Source organism: Alosa alosa, chromosome 19 (genome assembly GCF_017589495.1).
Source record: "Alosa alosa isolate M-15738 ecotype Scorff River chromosome 19, AALO_Geno_1.1, whole genome shotgun sequence".
Classification (NCBI taxonomy): Eukaryota; Metazoa; Chordata; class Actinopteri; order Clupeiformes; family Clupeidae; genus Alosa; species Alosa alosa.
Genome location: NC_063207.1, coordinates 1,765,553 through 1,791,977, shown reverse-complemented (window position 1 = coordinate 1,791,977; position 26,425 = coordinate 1,765,553). Strand labels below are relative to the sequence as shown.

General features: G+C 44.3%; 3 protein-coding genes across 3 annotated transcripts in view; 2 read left to right on the top strand and 1 right to left on the bottom strand.

Moving 5' to 3' along the window:
* Nucleotides 1-861, bottom strand: part of LOC125284326 — a 36,383-nt gene extending 35,522 nt beyond the window's left edge. The window contains exon 1 of the mRNA XM_048228239.1: nt 843-861. The gene's annotated coding sequence lies outside the window, so the exon portion shown is untranslated. The remainder of the gene's footprint in view (nt 1-842) is intronic.
* A 2,331-nt stretch (nt 862-3,192) lies between these two features.
* On the top strand, nt 3,193-8,643 carry LOC125284324 (NACHT, LRR and PYD domains-containing protein 1 homolog). The gene is made up of 4 exons (XM_048228237.1): nt 3,193-3,208; nt 3,514-3,696; nt 4,059-4,103; nt 6,817-8,643. The coding sequence occupies exons 1-4, from the start codon at nt 3,193-3,195 to the stop codon at nt 8,550-8,552; spliced, it is 1,980 nt and encodes a 659-aa protein (XP_048084194.1). The 3' UTR covers nt 8,553-8,643.
* Nucleotides 8,644-15,052: 6,409 nt separating this feature from the next.
* Nucleotides 15,053-26,425, top strand: part of LOC125284182 (NACHT, LRR and PYD domains-containing protein 1 homolog) — a 33,196-nt gene continuing 21,823 nt past the window's right edge. The window contains exons 1-3 of the mRNA XM_048227985.1: nt 15,053-15,086; nt 17,798-17,959; nt 18,335-18,490. Coding sequence (XP_048083942.1) covers nt 17,826-17,959; nt 18,335-18,490 — 290 coding nt within the window. The 5' untranslated portion in view covers nt 15,053-15,086; nt 17,798-17,825. The remainder of the gene's footprint in view (nt 15,087-17,797; nt 17,960-18,334; nt 18,491-26,425) is intronic.

Below are 26,425 nucleotides of genomic sequence, written 5' to 3'. Positions count from 1 at the left end.
TTAAATGGGTCTGAATGAAACATTAGTATGGGTAGGCTAGTGTTCAGTCATTACATTTAAATATAACATGCTTAGGGTTTTCATATGAATTGCATATGAAACTGCAATCGCCCAACTAGTTTTCAGTAGGCGGAACATCATTGTGTTTTGCGTAATCTGCGTAACGATCCGACATGTCTACCATGACGTAGTCCCTACAACAGATATGTAGTCAAGCACTTCAGAAATAATGTCCTGCAGTAGCCTATTTTTTGGCCTGCAGTGTATACTCTGGTCATATTTGGGAAGGCTTCCTCCTATTAACCCATTTCAGATCCAATCTTTTTCCCCATAAATAATTTGTTAAGGTACAAAGATATGGCAATTCCAATCGGAAACAAGCAGCACTTCCTTCAACATGTTCTCACATTGCCTGACATATCTTAAAGGGACACCAGGCAAGCATGATGCTTTTTCTCCACGAAACTCCCCCTCGCTCGGTCTGAAGCTCTTTTCCTTGTCTTTGCATCTTCCATCGAGGGTTTTCGCTGCTTCTTCGCCGGCTCTGCCATTACACACACGTTTGCAACAATTGCTAGCGTTTCGTTAGCCTCCCTCTGTGCTGTGGATGCAGGATGGAAACTGAAACTGCTTCGGTCGCCGGGTACGATACACTGAACTTGCAAGCGGGATATTCTTCCTACAGTGCGAGTGGTGTATTGTTATAATAGAACAATATAGTTCAAACAAAGTCAAGGGAGAGAGGAGACTTGGGAGGAGATATGGCAACTAAATGTAACTACATTAACGCAAAACGCAGGACAACAACCAATAACATGGCAACAATAAATATTAAACCTTACTGAAGTTGTATTGAAGGACCAAAATATTTTCGCCGCAAGTGAGCACCAGCCACAATGTTCCGTTACACTTCCTTATTATTAGTTTATGACGCGCCCATTGCACATCTGTCCCGACTTGTCCATCTCTTCTGTATCTGGACTATTCTTCTCTGTGATGTATGAAAGTTAGAGAAGTGTGTGTGATGTTAGTGAAATGCGGGAGAACTGTTTGTAAAAGTCTCCAAGTTGCATGGAAAGTGTCTCATTAAAACTGCATACTGAGACATCAAGCCTCCTTCGTTTCATCACCAATATAATCAGTAGGAAAAGCTGTGTTGGACGATTACCTCGCGAGTTGCTGGCAAGTGGAGTTAATAACGAGCCAGCCGGCACTCGCGGTCCAGAGAGAGAGAGAAAGAGAGAGAGAAAAGGTAACACACAGCACTTGGGTATCACATTAGCATCAGCAGATCTACCCACAGCACTTGGGTATCACATTAGCATCAGCAGCAGATCTACCCACAGCACTTGGGTATCACATTAGCATCAGCAGATCTACCCACAGCACTTGGGTATCACATTAGCATCAGCAGCAGATCTACCCACCAGCCACAATGTTCCGTTACACTTCCTTATCATTAGCTTATGACGCGCCCATTGCACATCTGTCCCGACTTGTCCATCTCTTCTGTATCTGGACTATTCTTCTCTGTGATGTATGAAAGTTAGAGAAGTGTGTGTGATGTTAGTGAAATGCGGGAGAACTGTTTGTAAAAGTCTCCAAGTTGTATGGAAAGTGTCTCATTAAAACTGCATACTGAGACTTGGGAGGAGACTTTTAGTAAAAATAAAATGATTATGTTTTTAGTTTGTCACACACGGACAAAAATGTGTCATGAATCACCCAGAAAAATCTGAATGAATAGAAACATTACAAAATATATTGACTTAAATTTCAAAATCATGAAAAAAAGCGGCATAGTCTGCTCTCAAATGCTGTGGGTAGATCTGCTGCTGATGCTAATGTGATACCCAAGTGCTGTGGGTAGATCTGCTGATGCTAATGTGATACCCAAGTGCTGTGGGTAGATCTGCTTCTGATGCTAATGTGATACCCAAGTGCTGTGGGTAGATCTGCTGATGCTAATGTGATACCCAAGTTGCTGTGGGTAGATCTGCTGATGCTAATGATGCCCAAGTGCTGTGGGTAGATCAGCTTGATGCTAATGTGATACCCAAGTGCTGTGGGTAGATCTGCTTCTGATGCTAATGTGATACCCAAGTGCTGTGGGTAGATCTTCTGATGCTAATGTGATACCCAAGTGCTGTGGGTAGATCTGCTGATGCTAATGTGATACCCAAGTGCTGTGGGTAGATCTGCTTCTGATGCTAATGTGATACCCAAGTGCTGTGGGTAGATCTGCTGCTGAGGCTAATGTGATACCCAAGTGCTGTGGGTAGATCTGCTGCTGAGGCTAATGTGATACCCAAGTGCTGTGGGTAGATCTGCTGATGCTAATGTGATACCCAAGTGCTGTGGGTAGATCTGCTTCTGATGCTAATGTGATACCCAAGTGCTGTGGGTAGATCTGCTGATGCTAATGTGATACCCAAGTGCTGTGGGTAGATCTGCTGCTGATGCTAATGTGATACCCAAGTGCTGTGGGTAGATCTGCTGATGCTAATGTGATACCCAAGTGCTGTGGGTAGATCTGCTGCTGATGCTAATGTGATACCCAAGTGCTGTGGGTAGATCTGCTGCTGATGCTAATGTGATACCCAAGTGCTGTGTGTTACCTTTTCTCTCTCTCTCTCTCTCTCTCTCTCTCTGGACCGCGAGTGCCGGCTGGCTCGTTATTAACTCCACTTGCCAGCAACTCAAGCAAGGTAATCGGCCCAACACAGCTTTTCCTACTGATTATATTGGTGATGAAACGAAGGAGGCTTGATGTCTCAGTATGCAGTTTTAATGAGACACTTTCCATGCAACTTGGAGACTTTTACAAACAGTTCTCCCGCATTTCACTAACATCACACACACTTCTCTAACTTTCATACATCACAGAGAAGAATAGTCCAGATACAGAAGAGATGGACAAGTTGGGACAGATGTGCAATGGGCGCGTCATAAACTAATGATAAGGAAGTGTAACGGAACATTGTGGCTGGTGCTCACTTGCGGCGAAAATATTTTGGTCCTTCAATACAACTTCAGTAAGGTTTAATATTTATTGTTGCCATGTTATTGGTTGTTGTCCTGCGTTTTGCGTTAATGTAGTTACATTTAGTTGCCCAGCGTATGAAATATGCAGGAAAAACTGCCTTACCTTGCCTTGCATTACCGACTAGGCTACTTACTAGGTCATTCGGGATGTGGAGTGGAAACGGTGAGGCCTATGACATGTTGACCTCTTGATTAGTTTTTGTTCATTTTTAATAATAAGCACAGGCCTGCAATAAACCCTGCTGAAAAATGCTGTACTTATAGCCTATAGAATTCATGAATGGTAAATGCAGGTCGATCTATAGCTGCTGCAAAATGAGTCTTTGCGAAGTAGGCTATAGCCTGTATGTAAAGAGATCTTTATTGCACATTCTGGTTCATCCAGTGTGTTAAATGTAAATATGTAGGTGGGGTGGGATAGGTTGGTATGCATTGGAGGGTGCCTGTTATTTCTCTGTCTTTGATTAGGTACATTTGGGGGCTCAGACAACAGCCCCTCTCCAGCCCCAGGTGAATTTGGGGGCTCAGACAACAGCCCCTCACCAGCTCCAGGGGTCAGCATTTCCAGTTGCCATGGAAGCCATGTTTCTGTGCCAGTTCTGTCAAACACCAGTGTGCAAGGAGACGTTAACATATCATACAGCTGCTCGGGTAGGGTTACACGTGCTGGACTGAGTGGCTGCTGTGTTGAGCTGGACTGAATGGCTGCTGTGTTGAGCTGCTGTGTTGAGTTGAGCTGTGGACTGTTGAGCTGGAATGGCTGCTGTGTTGGACTGAATGGCTGCTGTGTTGAGCTGCTGTGTTGAGCTGGACTGAATGGCTGCTGTGTTGAGCTGCTGTGTTGAGCTGGACTGAGTGGCTGCTGTGTTGAGCTGCTGTGTTGAGCTGGACTGAGTGGCTGCTGTGTGAGCTGCTGTGTAGAACTGAGTGGCTGCTGTGTGAGCTGGACTTTGAGATTTTGAGTGAGTCTAGCTCTCATGTTTGTCTTCATTTCTCTTTTTTTGACAACTCAGGTGTTGATTCCAGTGCTTCTATGGTAACACCTAAACCTGACACAGGTATGACATTAAAACATCTACACCTGTATCCTAACACCTGCACATAACACAGGTATGACATTAAAACATCTACACCTGTATCCTAACACCTGCACATAACACCTGTATCCTAACACCAGCACATAACACAGGTAAAGCATTAAAGTCCCTTTAAAACATAAAATAAAATAAACATAAAAATAAAATGAAAAGTTTGTAAACAAAAATGTGTCATGAATAAAAATGAAAATGAAACATTACAAAATATATTGACTTAAATTTTTAGCATAGTTGTCAAACTGTGGGTAGACTGCTGCTGAGACAAAACCCAAGTGCTGTGGGTAGATCTGCTGATGAATGATACCCAAGTGCTGTGGGTAGATCTGCTTCTGAGGAAAATCTGTGGGTGAATGAATACCCAAGTGCTGTGGGAAACATTGATGCAAAATATATGGGTAGATCTTAAATTTCAAAAATCATGGGTAAAAAAACCCGGCATAGTCTGCTAATGTGATACCCAAATGCTGTGGGTAGATCTGCTTCTGATGCTAATGTGATACCCAAGTGCTGTGGGTAGATCTGCTGCTGATGCTAATGTGATACCCAAGTGCTGTGGGTAGATCTGCTGATGCTAATGTGATACCCAAGTGCTGTGGGTGATCTGGGTAAGATCTGCTGCTGATGCTAATGTGATGATGCTTCTGATGCTAATGTGATACCCAAGTGCTGTGGGTAGATCTGCTGCTGATGCTAATGTGATACCCAAGTGCTGTGTGTTACCTTTTCTCTCTCTCTCTCTCTCTCTCTCTCTGGACCGCGAGTGCCGGCTGGCTCGTTATTAACTCCACTTGCCAGCAACTCGCGAGGTAATCGTCCAACACAGCTTTTCCTACTGATTATATTGGTGATGAAACGAAGGAGGCTTGATGTCTCAGTATGCAGTTTTAATGAGACACTTTCCATGCAACTTGGAGACTTTTACAAACAGTTCTCCAAGATTTCACTAACATCACACACACTTCTCTAACTTTCATACAACACATTGTTTCTCCTCCACTTCCTATTTACGTTCACGCACGTACCCACTTCCCATGAGCCCCCACTTTCTAAGTCACAAACCAACCCCCCCTTATTCTAATAACATGTGGGTAGGTCTGCTGCTGATGCTAATGTGATACCCAAGTGCTGTGGGTAGATCTGCTGCTGATGCTAATGTGATACCGAAGTGCTGTGGGAAGCTCTGCTGCTGATGCTAATGTGATACCCAAGTGCTGTGGGTAGATCTGCTGCTGATGCTAATGTGATACCGAAGTGCTGTGGGTAGGTCTGCTGCTGATGCTAATGTGATACCCAAAGGTGCTGCCCATCTCCACGGTCCCATAACATAGTTCCAGCCACTCTCTAAACTAGTTGATTCTAAATAGCACAAGATAAGCTAATTATGAAAACACAAATGCACAAAATATGCTAGCTTGAGTTGCTAAAGCCAGTAGCTATATAGCCAGGCAGCTACAGCACTACACTCTGGGGGCATATACATGGGAGCTCATGGACACGGAAATCTATATGGAAACTCACTGGATTTCTCCTGGAGGGCAGTAAGCTAGCTAACATGCTAATGTCAGATAGCTCAATCAGCATTTCAGACGTGTTTTGGGGTTACAATAATGGCTTTTTTAGAATGTACAGTGTTTATTTCTCACTAACTTTCACAAAATGCAAGCATAAAAAAGCCAAACACATGACGTTTATCTGCAGATAACGATATCTACGGCCATCTCAGACCATCTACTGAACTCCGGCCGCCATTTTGATTTATTTTGAGAACCAGCTTTGCCACAATAATAATAACCACAATTTGATTGGCTGGTGCTCGTGCTTCCGCTTGAAAAGTTGAACATTTCTCAACGCCTCGCTGCCTGACGCCAGCTCACGTAAAGTGAATGAGAAGCGGCAGAGAACGCATACGTGTGACTGGGCCACTGAAGGCATGCTGTGCAAGTGTTTTACCTTCATAACAGCTTTGAAGTCATTTGAATGGTAACTGAACTTGCAATAGGATGAATTGCACACCTGCATCCTGCAAGAGCCTGCACCCACTCCAGCCTTGTAACCTCCTTGTCTACGACCTGGAGAATCACAGATAGCAGTAACATTTATGTTTCATTTTACGGATGCCATTGTGCTTTTGTGTCCACACACCCACCCACCCACCCACAAACACACATACATACTCACATACTCTCGAAAATAATACAGTTCCTTTAACTGCCGTGGCCCACTGGTTAGCACTCTGGACTTGTAACCGGAGGGTTGCTGGTTTGAGCCCCGATCAGTGGGCCACAGCTGAAGTGCCCTTGAGCAAGGCACCTAACCCCTCACTGCTCCCCGAGCGCCGCTGTGGTTGCAGGCAGCTCACTGCAACGGGATTAGTGTGTGCTTCACCTCACTGTGTGTTCACTGTGTGCTGTGTGTGTTTCACTAACTAATTGGGTTAGATGGACCAAATTGGGTTAGATGGATCAAAGAGATATAAATTTATATATACGGGATCAAATATATATATATATATATATATATATATATATATAGATAAGTTCCAGTTCTAAATCCTAACCACAAGTCACATGCCTTGACACACCTGAACAGCTGAAGGAATCTAGTGTAATGGAATAAATTACTATAACACTGCCATATGCAATTTGCTTTTCACATATTTATTTTTTCCTTAAAGATCCCAAGTCAGTTATCCTGGCCTACAAGGAGTCCATTCTCCCTGCGTATCAAACAGTGCAGGAATATAACTCCCTCCTTGATGAACATGTGCTGCTACAGGATCGCTACACACAGCTACTGATGGTGCAGAAGCACCGACCACAGAGAGAGAGGGTGGAGGAGATCTCCTCCAGAGGAGATGCCCTCCATCAGGTCCTCACCACCAGAGAAAGGAAGGACTACCAGAGCATCAGCGTGAAGCAGTTCTTCAGCCGCATGGACACGACGGGGGACGTTCCGAGGGCTGTTGTTCTCCAGGGCCACCCAGGGATGGGCAAGTCCTTCGCTGCTCAGAAGATCATGCATGACTGGGTGCTGGGGACTCTGTTTGCGGGCACCTTCGATGTGGCATTTCACTTGGAGTGTAAGGAGCTCAACCTTTGTAGGCAGGAGAAGAGCCTGATTGAGCTCCTCAGCTTGGAGTCAAGTTTTCAACCAGCCATGAAGGAGGTGCTCACCAAATCACCTCAGAAAGTCCTCTTCCTGGTCGATGGCTTTGATGAACTCAGATTCTCCTTGGAGGTGCCCCGCTTGTCATTACCCAGTGATGCGTTCACCAGGGCTCCAGTTGAGGCCACCTTGAGTGCCCTTCTCCGGGGGCACATCCTGTCCAAATCCTCCCTGCTGGTCACCTCCAGATCCACGGCCTCAGACAGGCTTAACACACTGCTCAAACAGCCCCAGCGCTTCACTGAGATCCTGGGTTTCTCTGAGGAGGGGGTACAGGAGTACTTCCAGAGGTTCTTCAAGGATGAAAAGCTTAATTCTTGGGCTTATGACAGTATCAGATCAAATGAATCCCTCTTTGCAGCCTGCTTCATCCCCATCATCTGTTGGATTGTCTGCACAGTTTTGAGGGAGCATTTTGAAGAAGGAAGAGAGGATCAGATGGAGCTTACTACAACCACATCTATATTTGTACACTTTGTGTCCACTTTGCTAGAGCATCACTGCCGGGGTTTGAGTCAGCCAGTCCCCACTCTGCTGAGGAGCCTGGGCCAGCTGGCAGAGAGAGGGATTCTGGAGCAGCAGGTTCTCTTTGAAAAGAAGCAGGTTGAAGAGATGGTTTCAGATCCAGAAAGTGTTCCCTTCCTGTGCAAATCCCTGTGGAAGAAGACCTTAGGAAAGAAAACGATGTTCAGCTTCATGCATCTCAGCTTCCAGGAGTTTTTCACCGCTCTCTCCTATGCCACAGCAGATGAAGAGGAGTGTCGGAGTCGAGTGGAGAACCTGCTCCAGAGAGAAGCTAATGGTGATCGACACCTCCTTCCAGTCATCCAGTTTCTGTTTGGCCTCTCCAATACAGAGCTGGCTAGCACACTGACAGAGACTCTCAGTCTCTCCATTTCTCATACCATGCACACCCAGCTTGAAGAATGGCTTCTTCGACTCAACAGTGACATTTCTGAATTCCATAAGGGTGACATATTTTCCTTTAATCGGGATAGAAGCGTGGATATTTTCAGCTGTTTGTATGAACATCATGAGGAAGAGTTGATGAGGAAAGCCATGGCGGCATGGGAGATTTTTCGACCTCAGTGTACCACCCTGAGTAAAACCGACTGCTGGGTGCTGCGGTACTGCTTTCAATACTGTCCAGAGATCAGATGTGTGCATCTCACCAACTGCAACATAACTGCAGAGAAGCTGAGGATGCTCATGCCGCTGATAAGCAGCTGTAATGAGCTAGAGTGAGTGTTGACGAATTAGTGTGTAGTTGTAACCAAATTATGGCACTTCAAATAACACATAGTTATTCTTGTCACTAGGTAATAAATATCCTGCAGTCTGAAGTTGTTATGTGCTCTTCTGATTCAGATTTTCATATTCTTGTTTGATTAGATTACAAGTGGAAGATCTCTTTGATAACGATGTTGAAGATCTTTTAATCTGTATTGGGCAAGGAACAGCCCTCAGCAGTCTACTGTAAGTTTTGTGATTCTTTGGGTTCTTGGTGAAGAATGTTTTTTTGGTTGTTAGCTAAAGCAAGCCAGCTGTGGGTAGCCTGTCTCTGCTGAATGACTGAAGCTAAGCAGGTGTTGGCTTGGTTAATACTGGACGGGAGATCTCCTGGGCAAACTAAGTTCTTGCTGGAAGTAGTGTTGCATGGTGTATCGATACTAAAAAGGTATCGCGATGCCTTCACGCAAAAAACGATACGATTTCAGACGTTTTTAGAATCGATACTTTATTAAAATAATAACGTTCTGTGTCTGTGTTAACTGCTGCTCTCACTGCTCCTTGCACGCATCTAGGCAACTGGGCGTGTCAAGCAGGCAGCTCTGAGTGAGTGAGTGCGCAGCCAACGTCAACATAGTTCTTTGCCGACAGTTGTTCTAGGCCTTGTGGAAAAAGGTGCAGTGAAATCTGCAACTATTTCGGATACATCGCGAATTAAGGCAAGGTACACAAAGTCATTTAAAAGCAGTAGGCTACGCATGGAACTTGGCTAAACACCTCGCAGACATATCCCAACATTTTTAAAGAGTTCAAAGAACGACAGGTTAACGAACAAGCTATAGAAAACACGACTACATGGTTAGTGCCAAGTTCTTCTCTTATGTTTTAGTCTAGCCTAAGTGAAACGAGTATGGTTCTCTGGGATAAAGCGAACCTTCCTTCAACGAGCTGTAATCATTTTGATGAGACATAACGAGCTGTAATCATAGGGTGCTAACGTGATGAAAGAGCAATGTTCACGCCAGAATAACATTACCATAATTTGTAAACAATCTATTTCATGTTCGGTCAGTAGCCTACTACTGGTAATATTTGTCATGGCATGTAGACTGCATTTGTTCAATAATTATTGCCCAGATGTAGGATGGGCTACCCGAAATGCGCTAATTAAAGCCCACAGCATAATACCACTAAAGCGTGTTGAGTCCTAATAATAATAGCCGCGTATTGTTACAGTACGTGCTAGCAAATCATGTTATCAAAGAAATAGACGGAATGTAGGAATGCACACAGATATATTGTAACAGTTAATGGTGTAGGCCTATCTGACGAAGACCTGAGTGGTTGGAACGTCGTACTTGTACACTGGGCGCAAAGAAGACTATCCTCACATTTTCCCCTTTGCAACTGTCAAAGAAATCCCATGAACACGGGAAGGCCTAGGGCAGTGGTTTTCAAAGTGGGGGCCGGGGCCGCGAGGGGTGCCAGGGGGGCCTCAGCAAGTTGGAAGGAAAAATAAAAGCAACAAATAAATACATTTGAAAAGTTTAAAATATACCTATTACAATGAGGATTGTTATACAATGGCATTGTAATAATGTGACGCATATCTGAACATTATATTTCCCATGATAATGACTTGGAATAATAGTAGAGCGATAGCTCTCATATAGCAGAAAGCCCCAAATACAATTTTTACACACTGTATGCTCCATCGCGATGTGGTTGTGGCTAAAATAATTATTAGGATTACCTTAATGTATTTTTACATTTGCCGTAGTGTTGTCGATGGGTTTCCATCAAGGGGGTCCTTGTCCAGAACCTAGTGGTATTTGGGGGGCCTTGTCGTGGAAAAGTTTGGGAACCCCTGGCCTAGGGTAGCCTATACTGTACATCAGATGGCCTAAAGATGAGGCCCCTCTGCATAGCATTCAGTGATTTGCATGCAGTAATTTTAACACTGACCTTGATCTAGCCTAGTTTGGCTATTAAAGCTACTTTATTGCCAAAACACAACACAATGTAAATTAACTGTAACAAACAATAAAGGACTTAATCACAGAAAGTAGGCCTACTATTTTACTGACTAAAAAAATAATAATTATGTAGGAAGTTTAGAAGTTTAGAACCCAGAATTGACCTACACACTACAAAAGTGCACCAAATTCAACACAAATGACTCAATACACTTGGAGGAGGTATGAGTCCTTTCTTCTCCAGATATCTTAGGATTTCGTCGTAGTATCGTTTTAGTATCGAGCATTGTGATATTTATGGCAGGTATCGTATTGAAGTCATAATTTTGGTATCGTGACAACACTAGCAGGAAGTGGTGTTGAAGGCCTAGTTGTTGGCAGTCTTCCCTCTGGTCATAAGACAATCCCAGTGCTGTGATGGGGACACTGTGCTGTACGAGATGCCGTCCTTCAGATGAGACAATAAACCGAGGTCATAATAGATCTTCTGGCATTTAAACAAAGAGTCCTAGGAGTAGGGGGTTCCCTGGTGTCCTAGCAACAAAGAGTAGGGGGTTCCCTGGTGTCCTAGCAACAATGAGTCCTAGGAGTAGGGGGTTCCCTGGTGTCCTAGCAACAATGAGTCCTAGGAGTAGGGGGTTCCCTGGTGTCCTAGCAACAATGAGTCCTAGGAGTAGGGGGTTCCCTGGTGTCCTAGCAACAAAGAGTACTAAAAGTAGGGGGTTCCCTGGTGTTTTGGCTAAATTCCCTACCTGGCTCTGTCCATCTAATCACCCACAAGTGTAATTGGCTGATTGATTCACTCTCCACCTCAAGCTGGTGTGTGGTGAGCATCCTGGCGCTCTTGCTACCACAATGACTGTATCTTCCGGATGGGTACACATTGGTGGTTGTAGTGAATTGGTAGTAATATGTGGTAGTTGAATCAGACTTGTGACTGAAGGGTGGCTGGTTTGTTCCCCAACTAATAGAAAATGACATGTTGAGAGGCCCTTGAGAGATTGGTGGCTATCAAGCTATGTTGTCTAGGGATTAATCAGTTTTAAGAGTCCCCTCTTGGTTGCAACAAAAAACAAAACACAGAGGAGAACAAAACTGCTAGCCCTACGTGTGGTGCAGAACTTGGAAGTATGGTTCTAACCATGTTTGAATGCATGTGTGTGTGTCGGCTTGGCAGGAGCCTCAGGAAGCGGTCAACAAGGTACAGTGTGACAACAAGGTACATTGTGACAACAAGGTACAACAAGGTACAGTGTGATAATAACATGTTAGTGCAGCAATCAGTAGTATGTCCAGTAGTTTAGAACATAGGCCCTGCTGTCATAGAAGGCCTCAACTAATTGTGTGCCTTGAATGTTACACAGGTGTTCATTTAACCGATTAGCCACAGGTAGTGACATCACATACCTGCTGTCTGCTGGCACTCCTTGCCTGGTGCTCCTCTGAGCCAGCAAAAGCAGCTTTGTTGTTTTATTTTCCTTTTGATGGTGTAAAATCCAAAACAAAGAGTACTACATTTAGCTGACGAAAAGGACAACAAGGTACAGTGTGACAAGAACATGTTAGTGCAGCAATCAAGCAATTTTGGGGAAGCCGTGGCCCACTGGTTAGCACTCCGGACCTGTAACTGGAGGGTTGCCGGTTTGAGCCCCGACCAGTAGGCACGGCTGAAGTGCCCTTGAGTAAGGCACCTAACCCCTCACTGCTCCCCGAGCGCCGCTGTTGTTGCAGGCAGCTCACTGCGCCGGGATTAGTGTGTGCTTCACCTCACTGTGTGTTCACTGTGTGCCGAGTGTGTTTCACTAATTCACGTATTGGGATAAATGCAGACCAAATTTCCCTCACAGGATCAAAAAAGTATATATACTTATACTTACTTATACAATCAGTAGTATGTCCAGTAGTTTAGAACATAGGCCCTGCTGTCATAGAAGGCCTCAACTGATTGTGTGCCTTGAATGTTACACAGGTGTTCATTTAACCGATTAGCCACAGGTAGAGACATCACTAAAGCCCCGTCTGTAAGTCAATAGGCTTGTTCGAGATTAACTGTGTCTGACTTGGTCTGGCTTTCTACGTCAACGTGAACTTCAGAGGCTAGCCGGGAGGAGCTACAACAAGACGGCAGCTCATCCCAGACAGACAGGCTCTGCCTGATGTGACTCGCGGGAGACATCGCAGGAGATATCGCGGAATTTTGTTTGCAATAAATACAGCATAACTTTCATTCTTACTCATTCAAATGAGCATGATGACTGACAAAATAAATTCTTATGATGTAGTTTAAATAAACCACTGCTATCATACAGTTAACAGGCCTGCATTGTAGCAAAAAATACAATATCAAGTGTTTTCCCTATATGTGTATCTATCTATTTAACCAAGAGAAGAAAATAACAGAATATCCAAAAGTTTTCAGTAGGCTAGCCTACCATTGTTGCAGAAATCACATATAAGAAGGTATCCCTTCAATTTCGGTTCATTTTCGCATATTCCAACATAAGGAAGCAGCATGAGACATCCTTAAAAATCGTCATGAGGAGATTCTTCCCAAATAGCCCTATCACGTCTTTGAACTGACGTCATGAAGGCGGGTTTTAGCTCGTGCAGACCGTGGAAGGCAACTGCAAGATCTGTCTGCAGGCTAAGACTCCCGCGATATTTTAAGGTCATGTGACATAGTGACACGGTGGTAAGTCTCTCCCCGGCTGACAGAAGTCGGACAGAATTTCTAACCAGTAAGCATTGCGTCCATCCCAGCATGCATTGTGTTCAATCCAGCATGCATCACATCAAGTCAGATCTGCATGAAGTCGACTTCATGCAGATCTGCTCAGATGAGCTGCCGATCCGGGATGAGCTGCCGTCTGTTGTAGCTCCTCCCGGCTAGCCTCTGAAGATTTAGAAAGAATGATTGACGTAGAAAGCCAGACAAAGTTAGACACAGTTCATCTCGAACAAGCCTAATGCTAATGCTAGTGCTAATGCTCTAACACCTGACTACAGGGAAACGTGGGTGGGCGAAGTGTTTGACCAACGCTCTCTCATGTCCACATACACGGATGAGGTGCCCTTGAGCAAGAAACTTAACACTGAACTGCTCCCTGGGCGCCAGATCAAGGGCTACCCACTGCTCTGTTTGTGTGTGCTCTTAGAGAGTGTGTGTGTGTGTGTGTGTGTGTGGTGTGTGTATGCAGAGGAGAAACATTAACCCTAGTGAGATTTTCCTCCTTTACTCCTTTGGTAAATAAATCAAACACGTTGTTGTAATTTATTGATTTTGTCTTAACTGGTACAGTTTAGCCAAGAGCAGCTGTACTGAGGAAGGATACATGCCAGAGATTGAAAGGTAAGACAAACTGATTTTCATGTCGTCGGCAAATTTGAATTTGAATTGGTCTGTCTGGAAAAGATACCTCTGACACCTCTGTTATCGAAAACCAAGCATTTTGTGTTCTTTACTGAATTGACTAGACAACTGCATTTAAAACAACCGTTTTAAAAGAAAGATGTGTTTGTTGCACTTCATCTGGGTTAATTATCATGCAATATAGACTTATATTTTAGATAAATATAGCAGGTATCTAACATACATGTCTTACTCACATATTAGAAAACATTTTAGTCACAATCATATTAGTAAACATTTTAGTCACAATCATATTAATAAACATTATAGAACATAGATGTTCTACAGGAAAACATGACCATAACAAACGATTTCAGTAAATTAACATTTTAATATATTTCAATACATTTGTCTCACAGGTTGGTGAAAAGCAAACTCACAGATGTTGGTGTTCGGGAGATTCTGGCCAGCCTTTCCAAGCAGAAGTGTGTGGGTTCCTTTCAGCTTGAAGCACTCTCCGTCACACTGACCACAGTGGAGGTCCTCTTTGACCTTCTTCAGAGGAAAACATTTGACATCAGCGTGAGGTACATCTTTGTTATTTGTACATGATGCACCTCTAGCACTGTCTGATCAGGTCGAATTTAAATTAATAAATCAGAATCAGAATCAGCTTTAATCAGGTTTGCGTGAACAAACAAGGAATTTGACTCCAGTTAATGTTTGCTATCAAAGTACAACACTCACTTTACATATAAGATAAAAAACAGAAAGGGCAGTAAGAAATATAAAAAATGCTGTTAAATATACAATATAACAATACAATAAAAGTTACAAATGTACAAAAAATATTTACGATAAAAATTGTGTGTATGTGACTTCATGGACCTGTTTGTGAAATGTATTTTACATTGTATTAATTGCAGTTAATTAATTGTATATGACATTGTAGTGACTTTGAATAACTATTGGTGACTTTTCCCCCCATTAACACCTGCCCCCCTGCTGTATATGGCCTTGTTCATAGAGGTTTGTCACCTTTTTTGCAGTTTTCTTGCAGCAGTACTGACTGACACTGAAGATGCTGATCTGAGGGTTTACCTGCTCAAGATTGAGTTAATTAATTGTATATGACATTGTAGTGACTTTGAATAACTATTGGTGACTTTTCCCCCCATTAAAAAATTGAGAAAATGTGTACCCTGACGATTCAGATGATACCATGTAAGACCCACCACTTTCAGCAGTTTACCATATTTATTTACATTTATGGTGCCATTGCAGTACATTCATCATGGTGCACCTGACAACAAAAGGTATAACTATGCTGCATGTTTAAAAGGTATAACTATGCTGCATGTTTAAAAGATATAACTATTCTGCACTTTTAAAAGGTATAACTATGCTGCATGTTTAAAAGATATAACTATGCTGCACTTTTAAAAGGTATAACTATGCTGCATGCTTAAAGAAGCCCTATGCAGGTCTGGTTATTCCTTTGCTGTTTCTGGGTTTTCACCTGATTTGGGCTTGCATTTTTCACGACATAGCTCCCCCTGCAGCTTCGGTAGCAAGTGACTGCTACGCTAAACCCCCACTAGCTAGCGAGCTAGCCATCAAGAAACCAAGCTAAACACAATCAGGGCTCACAATAAAACGGTCGAGCAAACACATTGTTCAAGAGACTATCAAATCACATTACAAAAACAAAGTTCACCCAAGGGTAGGCTACTTACAATTTCAACAGCAACAAAGCCAAGTCGGAGTCCATTTTGCAGTCTTTTTAGAAACTACAATCTGCCTACATTGTTGAGGCGCGATTGGATACTTCCACTGAGTTACATCCGGATGTGTTCGGACCGCGACCAGAAAGTTGCATATTCGTTTTTTCCACGGAGAAGCACTAGGGGGAGACGAAGCACCCACCAAACGACCCAAAAAGTGTTGTAGAACCATCAGAACGACTCTCTTACCTGCATAATTAAGGTAATTTTTGCTAAAATTGTTGCATAGGGCTTCTTTAATGTATGCTACCACCATGCTTCAAATTAGGGGTGGTGCATTTTTGGTGATGTGCAGTGTTTGGTGTCCGCCAAAAACAGCATCTAGTCTGATGGCCAAAAAGCGCAATTTTGGTCTCATCAGAACAGCAAACCTTCTTCCATTTGACCTCCCTTACAGAAATGTCAGGTTTATAGCGAACAGTTACTGCAAATTTTGTGGCAAGGTCATATTTTCCCATGCAAATTAAGTTTCTGGCAAACAGTTGCGGTTAACTTTTGGCAATGTTTGGCAAAGGTTTGTCACTAGAAGTTCAATGGAAATGTGCAATTATTAAGTGTGGCGACAAATCACTGATGAGCACATTTGCCACTAGTGGCAAACTTCTCATTGTTGCCAGAACTTTGCTTGAGGTTTGCCTCTAGCAGCCAACAGGTTTGCCTCTAGCAGCCAACAGGTTTGCCTCTTACCCATAGAGCTTTGACTGGTGAAGAACTTGTGCAAAAGTTGTTGTATGCATAATTTCTCCCATAGATAGATAGATAGATACTTTATTGATCCCCAAGGGGAAATTCAAGAAATCCATCTCAGCTGCTAAAACTTTTAACTTCTTCAGAGTTGTCATAGGTGCCTTGGTGGTCCCCCCTCCATTATTCTTCTTGAGCGGTCACTCAGTTTGTGGTGACGGCCTGCTCTAGGCTGATTTGCACATTTCCCATATTCCATGCATTCCTAATGATGGATTTCACTGTACTCCAGGGGATGTTCAGTGACTTGAACATCTTTTGTATCCATCCCCTCACTTATGCTTTTAAATAACCTTCTCTTTGAGTTGTTTGGACTGGTCTTTTGTCTTCATGGTGGAATTATAGCCAGGAATTCTTCATGATGCAGGTGTCTTACTATACTATACACATTCACTGCACTCAGGGGATCTCCATTTCAGTAACTGTGAGACTATTAGCACCAATCGGCTGGACTGCTGCTGATTTAAGTCAGTCCCTTTATGGGGGCTGAATATTTATGCAATCGCTTATTTGGGGGCCAAGCTGCGAAGCCCCATTGTGTTTCTATGTATTCTTCCATATTATTATTACGCTTCCGTCATTGAAGTCTATGGCAGCCCATAGAACCATCTGGTAAAAAGTTGTGAAATTTGGCACACTGATTGGGGACAGTCCAATAATTAATTTCACCAAGTTTCATGCCGGCACCTCAAGCACTCTAGCGCCACCAACAGGCCAAAGTTGGACGTGTGTTCGCGGACGTAACTTTTGACCCGTTGACCCAATTGTCAAAACTGAGGTATCATTGGACTCCTTGGTCCAAGCCGAGTTCAACGCACCCTATGACGTCAATTTCCGCCATGATGGATTTTCTGCCATTTTGAATTTTCTCAAAAACTTTAAAAAGTTTCATGCATCACATAGTTTGTCCGATTTTCACAAATCTTTGTACATATGATGATCTTGCTCGCTAGCCAAGCTAAGTTCATGCCATGAAGCTAAAATTAGTTGATAACGGCTGTCATGTTATGGACGAAACCTACTAGCTGTTAGCCAATCAGAGTCAAGCAGCTTAGCTCGTTGAATATTAATGAGAACTGGCGCAAATCGAGCTGAGTCTTCCTGCAGGCTTTCAATACCACGCTAGAATGGCTTGAAACAAGGTAACCATGGCATGTTTTCCACAAAAAATGTTAGAGCCCATGGTAGAACTTCAGACATTACCACAAAGTAATGAAATACGTGTGGCAGGGCATCTTTAAAGAGGGGATTGTAAATTATTATAAAACAAGCTAAATTGTCAAAGATTCCATGTATTAAAGCAATATAGGGGAAATATTCAAGGGAGGGGAATTCCTTTGTATAGGCACTGTACATCGAAACAGAGACCAGCAGTAGTCAGTGATTGTGGATATTGCCTGTTCTAAGAGAATGTTTCCAGGTGTCTGCTGAGATTATGTTGAGTGTCCAGGATCCAGAGAGCCACGGAGCCCAAAGGGGGCTGAAAGACTTCACTCTCAGACTGTCTCTGGACGCACAGATCGCCACCATCGACTGGAGAAGGTTTTTCCACTACTGCGTAGCAGACAAGTATGTTTAACAGGATACTCATGAGTTTCAGTTTCCTGTGAATCTGTTTGTGTTTTCCCTGACATCTGTTGTGTTTATTGACTGTATTGCACTCTTTACCTGTTTACATTTACTCCTACACTGTTTCACCCATGACCTTGCACTGTTAACACCCCATACTATACATATACTTACTTATCCAACTATACACTGTACATTATTAATCTGTATTGTCTACACAGCCATACTCTACCTGCACTTGGTACTTATTGCTTCTTTGCACTTTTGGTTGGATGTCAATTGCATTTCATTGGCTCTCTACCTGCACTCTGCTTAATGACAATAAAGTTGAATCTAATCTAATCTAATCTAATTTATGTGTGTGTGTGTGTGCAGTCTGGAGACTGATGATCATGTAGGTGCCCTGATGTCCTGCCTGAGCAGCATGCCCGGTCTGGAGGAGGTGAGGACAAGCGTGGGTCATCTGGATGAGCACTGGACCACTGGGTTCCTTCAGCTATTCCTGACCTCTCCTCATCTCAAACGCATCAGGTGATCTGGACTGACACCAACACACACATAACTAGGGCTGTCAGCATTAACGTGTTAATCCTGATAGGATTAATGGCCGAGCATAACACGTTTCTTTTTTTTATATCACATTAATTGTGTGCTGTTTCTTGCCCTCAAACTGCCAAAGATACTTAGTAGGCTTGTGCCTGTCCTCCTGCTGCAGTCATGGAGATATTAAACAGCAGCACAGTTCTGAATGGCATGTTTTACTTAAAGAAGCCCTATGCAGGTCCGGTTATTCCTTCGCTGTTTCTGGGTTTTCGCCGGATTTGGGCTCGCATTTTTCACCACACAGCTCCCCCTGCAGCTTCGGTAGCAAGTGACTGCTACGCTAAACCCCCACTAGCTAGTGAGCTAGCCATCAAGAAACCAAGATAAACACATACAGGGCTCACAATAAAATGGTCGAGCTAACACGTTGTTCAAGAGACTATCAAACCACATTACATAAACAAAGTTCACCCAAGGGTAGGCTACTTACAATTTCAACAGCAACAAAGCCAAGTCGGCGTCCGTTTTGCAGTCTTCTTCGAAACTATAATCTGACTGCATTTTCGAGAATGACTCTCAGCCTGCATAATTAAGGTCATTTTGCTAAAATTGTTGCATACTGTTCTTTAAAGATATGACCCCTTATACGACCTTATGATCCTTTCATGATGACAATTTTAAGATATGATCTACGAGCTAAGCATTTTTGCACTAATTTTCACAGCTTACATTGTTACACGTTTTCAACTTTTAACTGAACTGAACATAGTTAATGGAGATAGTGGGATAACGGCCTTTGTGGTGTCCCGATATACAGGGACAGCCGTGGCCTACTGGTTAGTGCTTCGGACTTGTAACCGGAGGGTTGCCGGTTCGAACCCCGACCAGTAGGAATGGCTGAAGTGCCCTCGAGCAAGGCACCTAACCCCTCACTGCTCCCCGAGCGCCAATGTTGATGCAGGTAGCTCACTGCGCCGGGATTAGTGTGTGCTTCACTGTGAGTTCACTGTGAGTTCACTGTGTTTCATTAATTCACAGATTGAGATAAATGCAGAGACTAAATTTCCCTCACGGGATTAAAAGAGTATTTATACTTATACAGTATTATCCTCCCATTTTGAGTGTGTTAGGAGGGACAAAGGCTCAGTTTAGTACATGCCCTCATAGCACAGCTTGTGAGCTCTATGGCTGCTTTAGCCACTGGCCCGCTGACTCGTGTCAGACAGCACTGATTTTTTTCTCCGACCGACAGTATTCCATGAACATGATCAACTGAACTCTGTGTTCAAAATGGCTGAAGTTCAGCAATTAATCACAAATATATCAAAAATATTAATTGTTTGACAACCCTAATATAAACACACACACATATAAGCACACTCACACACATCAGCTCTTTTAGCTTTAAATCTGACTGTATGTGTGGTAACTTGTATAATAACCAGGACCACAAAGGATGTTGTACCGAGTGGTAGCTTTTATATGAAATGTAATCACATGAATGCTGTAGTATTAGAGCGCTAGTGGAACAGCACGTTCTTCTTATAGGAGACTTCACTAGAACACATTTTCAAGGAGGCAGTGCAAAACTAACTATCTAAAAGCATAGACTCCACCTAGTGGTAAGAAATGTAATTACTATTCGTAAATATACAAACTAAATTCCAAAATTCTCCCAATGCAAGTAAACTGGAAAATTTAAACTAATGTGGTGTCATTTCTTTCTTACACATTAACTCATTATACTTCTTCAAAAACAAATCACAAATCTTACAATCTAGCATATGCACATTCCACTGAACACATTCAGATTAATTAAATATTCAGTCTATCTGAGGCTTCCGATCACGCTGTGACCTGCGAACCATCTCCGGTGCTGTTGCTGGCACAGCTGGTGTAGGTGTTTTGGGTGGATCTGGTACAAGAGTCACAAGAGGGGTCTGTGTGTCTGTGATCAATTGTCCATCCTCTCCCGGGGGCACAGACATTTCTTCAAGTGACTTTTCCTCTGGTGAAGCTTCCCCAGTAGTCTGACTCACCAAGGGGAACTCTGAGGTGCTACTGACCTCTGGGCCTGTATCATGACGCAGGCGTACGTGGTCCTGATGTCTGCGGAACACTCGTCCATCAGTCAGTTCTACGACGTAGGAGAGAGGACCTCTTTGTGTCAAGATAACCCCCGGCAGCCATTGCTGATTAGAGTTATTGCTGAAATTCTTAACGTAGACATTGTCACCTGGTTTCAGCTGTCTCTGTCGTGCATGTTGATCGTGACCTTCCTTCTGTCTTTCCTGCTTTCTCAGCACAGTAGCCTTAGTGTCTGGGCGCAGCAGGTCCAACTTTGACTTAGGCCTACGTCCCATCAACATCTCTGCTGGAGTACGTGCAGTAGTGGTTTGCGGTGTAAGGCGATATTTAAACAGGAAACGTGAAAGTCTGGTGCTGAGAGAGTCACCTTTCATCCTTTTTAGACCCTCCTTCACTGTCTGGACAGCTCTCTCTGCCAATCCATTCGAGGCTGGGTGGAAAGGAGCTGTACGAATGTGTCGGATGCCATTCTGTTCCATAAACTCACCAAACAGCTCACTGGTAAACGTCGGACCATTATCTGTGACTACTGCATCTGGCAACCCGTGGATTGCGAACACTTGTCTGAGCTTGTCTATGGTTAAGGGGGCTGTTATGTTTCTCATGATGTGAGCGTCTATCCACTTGGAGTGCGCATCCACTATTATGAGGAACATCTGCCCCATGAACGGACCAGCAAAGTCCAGATGTAGCCTTGACCAGGGGTGGTCTGGCCACTCCCATGGCTGCAAAGGGGCTGGTGGCGACATGTGTTGATTTGACTGACATTGTGTACATGCCTTTACCTTGTTCTCCAGGTCTAAATCCATTCTTGGCCACTAGACGTAGGATCTCGCCAGGCTCTTCATTCGTGACACTCCTGGATGAGTCTCATGTACAGTAGTTCTTCCACAATGTGTGAGCGACCTGGGGGAGGTACAACTACCCTCGAACCCCAGAATATGCAGCCATCCTGCAGGCTGAGTTCTGTCTTGCGTTTGGCATATGGTTTCAGTTCCTCACTGACAACCACACTGGGCCAGCCCTGCAACAGGTAAGTCTTTACTTTGGACAGCACTGGGTCTCTCTCTGTCCACTGCTTGACTTGGGCTGCCTTAACAGCTGTCTCTGACAATTTCTCTAATGAAAAGACAGTCTCTGGAGGTACATATGTTGAGACAGGCGTCTCCGGCAATGGCAGGCGACTCAACGCATCAGCGTTTGCGTTGTCTTTTCCAGCTCTGTATACTATTGTGTACTGGTAGGCTGACAAGATTAGTGCCCACCGTTGGATTCTGGCGGACTCTAGCGGCGGAATGCAGCGTGTTTCACTGAACAGACTCATCAGTGGTTTATGGTCAGTGTGGATTTTGAAAACACGTCCATATAAATACTGATGAAAACGCTTTACTGCAAAAACAATAGCAAGACCTTCTTTGTCCAACTGTGAATAACCTTTCTCTGCAGCCGTCAGCGTCCGTGAGGCGAATCCAACAGGTTTCTCTGAGCCGTCTTCCATAACATGCGAGAGGACCGCCCCCACCCCATAAGGCGACGCGTCACATGAGAGAACAATGTCTTTATCGGGATCATAGTGAACTAACAGTTTTGCTGAATGAAGGAGCTCTTTCACCTCCTTAAACGCTTTCTCCTGCTCCGCACCCCACTGCCACTTTGTGTCATTGTGCAGCAGCTTGTACAGAGGTGCTAACACTTTTGATAGATCCTGCAGGAACTTCCCATAGTAATTCACCATGCCTAGAAAGCAGAGCAGAGTTCTGTGGCGTTCTTTGTCCTCCACTGGGCTTAAGACCCTCTGCTTGATAGTCCCTCACTTTGTCCTCCACTGGGCTGAGAAGACCCTCTGCTGTGATTGTAAAATGTCCCTAAATATCGCCACATGAGGTGCCATAAACACACACTTTCCACGCTACTTCAGGCGCAGCCCTGCATCTGAGAGTCTCTTTTTTTACCTGCTCTAGGTTTTCAATGTGCCTAGCCTCAGTAGCCCCTCCAAACTCCTCCAGCTTTGAGACTTGATTCACAGTAACTTTATAGTCACCACAGATCCTTGCGGTTCCATCAGGCTTCAACACAGGAACGATAGGTGCTGCCCACCTTGAAAACTGGACAGGCTCAATGATGCCCAGCACCTGTAAGCGTTCCAGCTCCTCCTCAGGTATGGCCTGACCTGTGTATGTCCTTAGTTTGAGATTCGAAGGCTTAATAGGTGGTGACTTATGTCCCCATGTCCTCCTGTAGGTCTCCTCACTGATGACCGATGCTGTAGCCCCAGAATCAACCTCAAACTTAATGTCTTGTCCTTCAACAATCACTGTTGCATAGTAGGGCATAGGTGGTCCCTCATCTGTGTCCACTGTAAACATGTTGAATGCACACGCTTCCTCTCCGTCATCTTCCTTGACGTGATGTGTGTGTGCTTGAGCCTGTCGGGCTTTCCATGTTTCATTCTTAGCCTTATTTTTAGCACTCCTGCACTTTTTAGCTAAGTGTCTTTTTTACTGCAGGTATGACAAACCGTTTCTTTAAATTTACAGTCATTAGCATAGTGTGGCCCTCCACACCTAAAACATTCCACTTTCTTTGATGACTTTGCAGCCTCTTTGTTCACGTGGTGCACAGCCACTGACTGCGATCCAGCCTGACCCTTTTGAATGTCTTTGGCATTATTTGCCGCCATTTCCATTCCGAACGATATTTCTAAAGCTTTCTTGACAGTCAGTGGTGGAGTTTCCCCCAGCAAACGGCGCTGTATGGCGTCATTATTATTGCCGCATACTAATCTGTCACGGAGCATGTCATCTAAGACGTCCTTAAAATCACAATGTTCTGACAGTTGCCGCAATTCTGCAACAAAATTAGCTACAGACTGACCTGACTTCCGAAAATGGCTGTGAAATTTGAAACGTTGGACTATTACTGACGGTTTTGGATTGTGGTGATTCCCGACGAGCTTGACCAGTTCAGTAGGCCTATATTCAATTTCCCCCGGTTTCTTCGGTGTAGCTAAGTTCCTTATCAGCTCATAAGTCTTAGCTCCACACACACTCAGGAGAATGGCACGCTTTCTAGCCTCCTCTGCAATTCCATTTGCAGCGAAAAAGTGTCCCAACCTTTCCTCATACTCTGTCCAGTCCTCGTCTCCTTCCACAAATTCACCGATAGTCCCAAACGTAGCCATTTGAATGCTGTGCTCTTCTCCTTGTCCTTGTCGCTCCTCTACAGCCACTGGCGCTCTGATTCTCTCTTCACCGTGCTCCTCTGCACTGCTCGAGCTTCCACTCATGAAGATAGTCACAAGTTTGCTAGCTAGCACACTGTGTTTAGCTAACACTGAAAACAAAACGCGATAAAAAAACAATTCCAGTTCACCTCGTCGCCTAAAATATGTGGTTACTTGTATAATAACCAGGACCACAAAGGATGTTGTACCGAGTGGTAGCTTTTATATGAAATGTAATCACATGAATGCTGTAGTATTGGAGCGCTAGTGGAACAGCACGTTCTTCTTATAGGAGACTTCACTAGAACACATTTTCAAGGAGGCAGTGCAAAACTAACTATCTAAAAGCATAGACTCCACCTAGTGGTAAGAAATGTAATTACTATTAAGTAAGTATACAAACTAAATTCCAAAATTCTCCCAGTGCAAATAAACTGGAAAATTTAAACTAATGTGGTGTCATTTCTTTCTTACACATTAACTCATTATACTTCTTCAAAACACAAATCACAATCTAGCATATGCACATTCCACTGAACACATTCAGATTAATTAAACATTCAGTCTATCTGGAGGCTTCCGATCACGCTGTGACCTGCGAACCATCTCCGGTGCTGTTGCTGGCACAGCTGGTGTAGGTGTTTTGGGTGGATCTGGTACAAGAGTCACAAGAGGGGTCTGTGTGTCTGTGATCAATTGTCCATCCTCTCCCGGGGGCACAGACATTTCTTCAAGTGACTTTTCCTCTGGTGAAGCTTCCCCAGTAGTCTGACTCACCAAGGGGGAACTCTGAGGTGCTACTGACCTCTGGGCCTGTATCATGACGCAGGCGTGCACGCGGGGTCCTGATGTCGCGGAACACTTTCGTCCATCCAGTCAGTTCTCTAACGTAGGGAGAGGACCTCTTGTGTCAAGATAACCCCCTCGCAGCCATTGCTGATTAGAGTTATTGCTGAAATTCTTAACGTAGACATTGTCACCTGGTTTCAGCTGTCTCTGTCGTGCATGTTGATCGTGACCTTCCTTCTGTCTTTCCTGCTTTCTCAGCACAGTAGCCTTAGTGTCTGGGCGCAGCAGGTCCAACTTTGACTTAGGCCTCGTCCCATCAACATCTCTGCTGGAGTCACGTGCAGTAGTGGTTTTGTGTAAGGCGATATTTAAACAGGGAAACGTGAAAGTCTGGTGCTGAGAGAGTCACCTTTCATCCTTTTTAGACCCTCCTTCACTGTCTGGACAGCTCTCTGCCAATCCATTCGAGGCTGGGTGGAAAGGAGCTGTACAGATATGTCGGATGCCATTCTGTTCCATAAACTCACCAAACAGCTCACTGGTAAACGCCGGACCATTATCTGTGACTACTGCATCTGGCAACCCGTGGATTAGAACACTTGTCTGAGCTTGTTCATGGTTAGGGGCTGTTATGTTTCTCATGATGTGGCGTCTATCCACTTGGAGTGCGCATCCACTATTATGAGGAACATCTGCCCCATGAACGGACCAGCAAAGTCCAGATGTAGCCTTGACCAGGGTGGTCTGGCCACCCCATGGCTGCAAAGGGGCTGGTGGCGACATGTGTTGATTTGACTGACATTGTGTACATGCCTTTACCTTGTTCTCCAGGTCTAAATCCATTCTTGGCCACTAGGCGTAGGATCCGCCAGGCTCTTCATTCGTGACACTCCTGGATGAGTCTCATGTACAGTAGTTCTTCCACAATGTGTGAGCGACCTGGGGAGGTACAACTACCCTCGAACCCCAGAATATGCAGCCATCCTGCAGGCTGAGTTCTGTCTTGCGTTTGGCATATGGTTTCAGTTCCTCACTGACAACCACACTGGGCCAGCCCCTGCAACAGGTAAGTCTTTACTTTGGACAGCACTGGGCCCTCTCTGTCCCTGCTTGACTTGGGCTGCCTTAACAGCTGTCTCTGACAGATTTCTCTAATGAAAAGACAGTCTCTGGGTACATATGTTGAGACAGGCGTCTCCGGCAATGGCAGGCGACTCAAGCGCATCAGCGTTTGCGTTGTCTTTTTCCAGCTCTGTATACTATTGTGTACTGGTAGGCTGACAAGATTAGTGCCCACCGTTGGATTCTGGCTGACGCTGGCGGCGGAATGCAGCGTGTTTCACTGAACAGACTCATCAGTGGTTTTATGGTCAGTGTGGATTTTTGAAAACACGGCCCATATAAATACTGATGAAAACGCTTTTACTGCAAAAACAATAGCAAGACCTTCTTTGTCCAACTGTGAATAACCTTCTCTGCAGCCGTCAGGTCCGCGGGAGGCTTAATCAACAGGTTTCTCTGAGCCGTCTTCCATAACATGCAAGAGTACCGCCCCACCCCATAAAGGCGGACTGGCGTCACATGAGAGAACAATGTCTTTTATCGGGATCATAGTGAACTAACAGTTTTGCTGAATGAAGGAGCTCTTTCACCTCCTTAAACGCTTTCTCCTGCTCCTCCCACTGCCACTTTGTGTCATGTGCAGCAGCTTGTACAGAGGTGCTAACACTTTTGATAGATCCTGCAGGAACTTCCCATAGTAATTCACCATGCCTAGAAACGAAAGCAGAGTTCCCAGGCGTTCTTTGGGCTTCTTGGCGCCC